The 6,658-nt window shown below is 47.2% G+C and overlaps 1 protein-coding gene across 1 annotated transcript; it reads right to left on the reverse strand.

Annotated features, from left to right (window-relative positions):
* Positions 1 to 107: 107 nt before the first annotated feature.
* RNF25 (ring finger protein 25) lies at positions 108 to 6,644 on the reverse strand. Its single transcript, XM_079135201.1, has 10 exons — positions 6,540 to 6,644; positions 4,120 to 4,194; positions 3,764 to 3,866; positions 3,604 to 3,671; positions 3,438 to 3,507; positions 1,976 to 2,047; positions 1,749 to 1,886; positions 1,327 to 1,419; positions 926 to 1,060; positions 108 to 733 (listed from the first exon to the last, which is right to left on the reverse strand). Exons 1-10 carry the CDS (start codon positions 6,578 to 6,580, stop codon positions 155 to 157), a joined length of 1,374 nt encoding a protein of 457 aa, XP_078991327.1. The 5' UTR covers positions 6,581 to 6,644; the 3' UTR covers positions 108 to 154.
* Between the last annotated feature and the right edge of the window lie 14 nt (positions 6,645 to 6,658).

Here is a 6,658-nt window from a genome sequence, read left to right on the forward strand (position 1 = left end):
AGGTGGGGCTACTCTGCCACACCCCAATCTTGCTAGGAACTCAGAGAATCATATCTTACATGTTAGGTGCTACTGAGCCAAGAAAACCAAACAAGGCCTAATCTCTTTATTGCTTCCCACCCACCCCCAATTCCCCATCCCCCCAACAATAGTGCTAGGAACCATCTTCAGATTCCAGGCCCAGGGGCTCCCTCCGAGTACCAGGCCGGTATGCTCCCTGGCCCCGAGGCAGACGGGGGTAGGAAGAACCCGCTGTCCGGCCTTTGGAGCGCTCCCGGCGAGCATAGTCCCGAGTCCTGCGGGGTGGGGGACCCTGCCAGCTGCTAGGCCCCTTCTCTTGGGGTGGACCTTCAACCCCTTGGTTATGGGGTTCCAGCTTTAGGTCCACAGACTCTTTGAGGGGCCTCTCAGGAGGTGGCAGTTCCTGGGAGTCACTGGTACCTTTGGGCGCACAGCACTCCCCTCCTTTCAGGTGCCTCCGACTGGGCTGCCGCCAGGGGCCTTGACTGGGCCGGGGGGGATCTAGTGTAGCTTTCTGGGTCTCACCCAACCTCTGCTGATTTGGCCCAGTCCCTGGGAACTTCTCACACATGTACTGAGTAGCCATAGACAGAGGAGTTGGCAGGGTGGGCTGGGCAGCTGGTGAGGTGGACTGCTCTGTGGCAAGGGCATTAGGTGGGTGGGATCCTCTGGAGACATCCACGGCTGACTCAGCTTCCGCAGGGGCTGGAGGCTAGAGAGAAGAGGTGCACTGAGGAGATGCAGCTCCTTAAAACAGGGAACTGCAGGCTCCTCTCCTACTGTCAGCCAATCACCACCAGCCTGTAACCCCCAGGCAGAACAAAGCACAGCCAGGGACAAGGTGCAGGGGCATTTGTAGGAGGGTTGGTGGTGTTGGGAGACAAATGGGAAACTCTTCCCTCACCTGCTGAAGGCTGATGAAGTATCGGTTCCGCTCAGCTTCAAGGTCAATGATGCCACCCCGCTCTTGCTGCCTCTGGTAGAGCCGCTTCAGCTCTTCCTGCTGGCGCAAGCTCTCTGCACTGGGTTGGTACAGCTCCTAGAGGAAGGAAGCAGAATGGCAGGGAGGAAAGAACAAACAGGAAAAGGCAGCAGACTTGAACCCCTATTCTTCCAGGATGGCCTCGAGAGAACTATACAAGGTTCTTGATTTTGTCCCTCAGAGTAGGGGCTGTAGTTTTGCACACAGGTCCTAGGTAGCTTAAGCCCAATTCCAAAGCTCCCGTTCATTGGAGATAAGATGCCACTCCTCCTTCCTTACAGAAAGCAATCATTCCTGGCTCAGATTAGAAGGAAATCCCTTACCATGGGCTGCTGGGGCTCAGGGGCTGCTTTCAGTGAGGCAAGATCGTACACAAGGGGCTCTCTGCACACAGGACACTGCACACCGACTGCTTTCTAAAACAAAAGGAGAAATCATACCAGCTTCCAGACAACCAGCCTAATATGCAGAGGGCCAGGAATAAAAGGCACAGGCATACCTATTTGGCAATTAGGGGAAACAAGAGTAGGGGCTGCCTAACTAGAGGGCTAGGGACCCCCGAGAAATTGCAAGCAACATATAAGGGTACATAAAGAGATCCTTTCTTCTGGACAAGAGTAAGATTTCATTCATATCAAAAGTATTTATGACTCTAAAAAGGTGAAAGACATTACAGCAGAGGGGTGGAAACAGCTGTCAAATTCTAAGGGTATCAGGTGAGACAGCAGGCACTGGCCAGGCCTACCTGTTTGGTGGCAGCATGCTGCCGTTCCTGTTCCTGTCCTTGTAACTTCAGTTCTTGTTCCATGTGCTGGATATACCGAGCAAGACAGTGGCAGTGGAAATAGTGGTAACAAGGCGTTTTGGTAAAGGCCTCCTTGTCCTGGAGGAGGCAGTTATAGGATACTGCATCAGCACTCACTCAGGAGCCCTCATCTGCCACAAGCACATCCCAGGGCCCGAGAAACCTACCTGGAAGCCATAGAGACAGATGACACACTGGCCATGGGGGATGTTGTTATCTGTGAGAATTTCTTTCCCTTTCTGAGAGGAGAGAAGACAACATGGAGGCAGGGACAAGAGCTGTAAGCAAGGCCTGTCTGCTACTTCCAAGAATGACTGGCAGGTCTCAATGTCCACCAAACCAGCTTGTTACCTTGTGTTTCTGCATTCCTGTCCTGTTTTACCTCATGTTTATAAATTCCCATTCTGGTCCCTCTGCTTACAAGCAATCCTCCATATCCCCTGTCCCTCCCCAACAAACTGGATCTTCCTGGCTTCAAATTCCGAGTTAATTGTTTTTCCTCTCATAAAGTCACTTTTAATATATCTTGGAGAAGAAAACAATATACCTTGGAAAGAAAGTGTTAAATTAAAACTCATTTTCTGTGAAGCCTCTTTTATTTATTTTTGAGGCAGGGTCTGGGTAAGTTGCCCAGGCTGGACCACAGTTCTTCTTCCTCAGCCCCTGAGTAGCTAGAATTATAGGCATGTACAACCACAAGGGAGGCCTTTCTTGGTTAACTCCCCTCAATTACCACTCCCTCATGGTGCAATGAGTTTGTTCTAGAGCTGGCTTTCTATAATGTCAAGGCACAGACAATCCAAATGGACAAAGAAATCAAAAGGCATTGAGTTGGTCTATGAAATATGCCTTTGCATTGTTATTTGAATAGCTAATCCTCTGGAATTCCAGAGATCAAAGCTGCATTGTGGAGGCTTGACCCAGAGGTGCTACTGTGGTCTAACATGCCTACTCCCTAAGTCTGGGCCACCCACCTTTGCTCAATTGTGAAAGTTTTTCTCAAAAATTCCAAGTAGAGGAAAACAAGGCTGACCTTGATTGTGTTTTTAATCTTAAATAGGAAAAGTTATCTGTGTATATTAATTTGTAGTTCTATGTATTGCAATGTGTGGATTGTTTCCTTAATCAGGGTGCAAAACTGAGACTGGTCTCCAACTTGTAATCTTCGTGTCTCAGCTTCCCCAGTTGCTGGTATTGCAGCTGTGCATCATGATGTCCGACAAAAACCTCTGAGTAAAGAAACCGTAACTTTTTCTAGTCAGGTCCAATGGCAGGCTGGCCCCCAAATGTTCACTAATGGCTAACACTGCCTAGGCAAGTTCCTGATCTTTTGCTGCTCACAGTTGCTAGTACCAAGAAACCAAGAAATGCAGTGAAATAAAGAAAAAAATGCAGGTAAAGAGGAAAAGCACTTTTCTGTTAAAATTCTACAGTAGACAACTTGGGTAAGCTACTGAACTGTCTTTTGGGGAGATTTTTTTTTAAAATATAAGAGTAATCATCTTTCTAAATTAATTTATGGCTTACCTAAACAAGGACTAAGTGAATGACTACAAATGTTTAAGAGTTCCTTAAAAAAACTGCTGTAGTTTAAAGGGAAGGACATTTTCCCAAGCCAGCACAACTTACCTCAATGAGTTCATAGAGCATGGCAGTGCCCAGACCCGCCTTGGCCACGTGGCTCAGTGCCTGTGAGATCCTGGAAGACAGCAGAGCTTATATTAGGCCTGCCCTCCTCCTTTGCCAAGCAGAGCTATATGCTGAGCTTTCCCTGCTAATGACCAGCTCAACTTACTTGTGGATCTGCTCATCTGAGAGTCCTCGGGGGTTACGGATAGAGATCTGTGGCACCTCTTGGGGATACTAGTGGGGGAAAGTAACAAGTTATTGCTAAAGTAATCCTCTTTGGGGACTCTCCCCTTCCTTCTTTTGCTACCATATAGTAAAAGCCTCACCTGCACTGGGACCTGAAGCACCAGAGTAAAGCAGACATACTGCGAATCTTGGTCCTCTGCAGTGGCAGGGTGCAGGGTGATGAAGATCTCCCATGGTGAAGACCTGCAGGTTGATGAGGTGGAGACCCAGGATGAAAGTGGGCAGGGGCTCAAGGAGAAGAGCAGGGTGAGACAGTAAAGCAGGCAGAGGAAGTGAGCACTGGACACTTTGTTTTGAAGGAATTAAGGAACAGTCTTTGTCTACATAAGAGAAACATTATCTCTGAATCAAGGTTCACGGTGTCTTAAGATCAGATTCTGCACAGGATCTGCTCATTACTAAGAGGACTCCTGCCCACCCCTAGTTGAGTACATACCTTCCGTTTCCTTTAATCACCTGTAGTTCATCCAGATAGATAGACTCTAACACTTCGACTTCAGAGGGAAGGACCCTAGAAAGACAGGGGGAGACTAACTGACTTTTACTGCTCTCCCTGCTGACACCTGTTAAAGCAAATGAACTCTGGCTTTGTAGAGAAATGGCAATTTGCCTGAATGCATTCTCTTGCTAAATTCCTTAAAACTGAAAGAAAAAATGTTTTCCTTTCATTGTCAGTGGCCAGGTAGGAAGCATGGCATCAAAATCTTGGACATTACTTATGTTAAGAGATGGGATGGATTCCCAGAAAGATGAAGTGACTAACCAAGGCTTAACATAAACAAAACTGGGACCGGAACCAGGTTTCCTGACTCCCTGATCAAGTTTCATTCTACAATTGATTACCCCTTAGTGGCCATCTCTCTGACCCAAATATATGGCATCCATCCATTACTAAAACAGTTACCAATACCCCTCCAGCCTTTTGCTACATCACCGTTCAGCATGGATCTCAGTGTCCTGGCTACTATCTATATATACTGCCAATATCAGTTACTCTAAGCCTTCTCTAAGGAGATACCAACCTGAACAAAACAGCTCTAGGTGGTTTAAAGGTTGTGTTGTAGAAGAGTCATCAGCCTTATAGTCAGTAATATATACCAATCACTTACAAGCTATGTGATTTGGTAGTTACTTATTCCTATAAGCCTGAATTACCTTGTCTACCATGTACAGCTAATATCACCTATGCCAGAGTTATTGTGAAGATTAAAGGTGATTTGTTTATGTAAAATCTCTTATAGTGTCTGGGCCATAGTGACTAGTCTAAGTCCTCTTTTCTATTTGTATATACCCTTCTCACTTAAAAGAAAAGTGGGTAGAATATAAATTAGTAGAGTACTCTGGATGTATTTATAACCCTGTCTAGTTGACCTAGATAAGCCTAAATTAGGATTCATGGTCCCAACGTAAATCAAAGGACACATACTTAATCATAGAAACAGCATTAGGTAATGCTAATCAGGTAACACTGAAGATGAGTAATTAGTTTGAGTCAGCTCTATCCAGGTGATGTATGGAAGGACATATGCTTTCTTACATATTGTTCCCTCTTCACAAAGAGCAGAGCTGCCCTAACATGACCTATATCAGAGGTTCTTTATTATTATTACTTTTAAGCCTTAGGTAGAAACCTCAAAGTATAAAATTTTAATAAAGCCTTACCTCTCACAGATAACAGTGGAATAACTGATTGATATGGGAGTGGAAGTTTTTGAGTACCACAAGCTACTGAAGTCACTAATGGCCTCTCATACTCCAAGGTATCCCCTCAGAATCTCAATGTTCTCCTCAAACACTGAAAACCACTAATCTTGATGGTCCTAAAAAAGGCCATCCAGTGAGGCATAGCCTAAATTAAGGTCACACTGAGGTGTAGCCTCAGTCAAGAGAGACTCTTTAACACTTTGCCCATCATAGCTATGGCTTGGGTCCTAGATAGGAGGCACCGAATGGGATGATGGTAAGGTGGTGACAAAAAAAGAGGGAAGAGGGATGGTAGAGTGTCCTACTACTAAGAATATGAGTCTAGGGTCAGACCTGAATTCCTAGTAGTAATTGTGTGCCTTTGGCAAATCACTTCTTTGGGTTCATCAAGTCTCCTCAGGTCCTACACCTCAGATTTACTAATGAAAAGGGCTTTTGTATGTTACAAACCCAGAGTGATCCTCTCAACTATTCTATGAAGTAGATGCCACACCCACTTTTTTTTTTTTTTTTTTAAACAGCTGAGGACACTGACTCACAGAAGCTAGGAGGCCTGGTCAGCATCAGGCAGCTAATTAAACGTAAAGTGAACCCACATTTATCCTGCTTCCAAATCCCAGAGCCTTTACAGGTTCTTGTGTCTTGTTAAGAATGCTTGCGAGAAGGACTAGGAGGGCTTTTTGTAGGTTATAAGGTTTCACTCTAACAACAGTCCTCATTAGTGCTGTCTGGGAGAGAAGGCTGAGGAAAGCGTAGGTGGAAATAGGTTGAGCCAAGGGGCAGGGGGGACCGGAGCTGAAGGACATCGGTTTAGGGAGGTGGGGAGATTGGATGAGCAGGTATTTCCCAGACCCCTGAGAAAATTCACTTCAGGAGAGAAGGGGAGGGGTGGGATCGAAGGAGGAGGGATCAAGTCGACGAGGTGGGTCCCCAGTAGGCCCGGCCGGAGCAGCCCCACACTCTCCTCACTTAGATGGGCGCCCCTCACCCTCCCGTTCCCGGTCCAGGGGCTCGCGTAGGCAGAGGTGTCAGCATCTAAGTCACCCCTTATCCCTCGCTCCATCCCACACGCCCGCCGTACGGAAGTCTGCTGCCGCCACGAGTTCCCCGCACCAGATCCAGGCAACCAGCCAAAGCCCACGACCCAGTTACCAGTCCTCCTCCCCGGCAGCTGCCGACGCAGACGCCGCCATATCTTCTCCGGCCGGCAGCCGGAACCGGAAGTGCCCTGGGGAAGTCGGAGGCGGAAAACTGAGGGCGGGTGTGCAGCT

The sequence above is a fragment of the Sciurus vulgaris genome, assembly GCF_902686455.1.
Source record: "Sciurus vulgaris genome assembly, chromosome: 3".
In the NCBI taxonomy this organism is placed as follows: Eukaryota; Metazoa; Chordata; class Mammalia; order Rodentia; family Sciuridae; genus Sciurus; species Sciurus vulgaris.

Coding starts and splice junctions, on each gene's coding strand:
- RNF25 (XM_079135201.1), bottom strand. CDS start 6,580: ATGGCGGCGTCTGCGTCGGCAGCTGCCGGGGAGGAGGACTG. Junction 3,867..4,119: donor GTGATTAAAGGAAACGGAAG/GTATGTACTCAA, acceptor ATCAACCTGCAG/GTCTTCACCATGGGAGATCT. Junction 3,672..3,763: donor TGCTTCAGGTCCCAGTGCAG/GTGAGGCTTTTA, acceptor TTCCCCCACTAG/TATCCCCAAGAGGTGCCACA.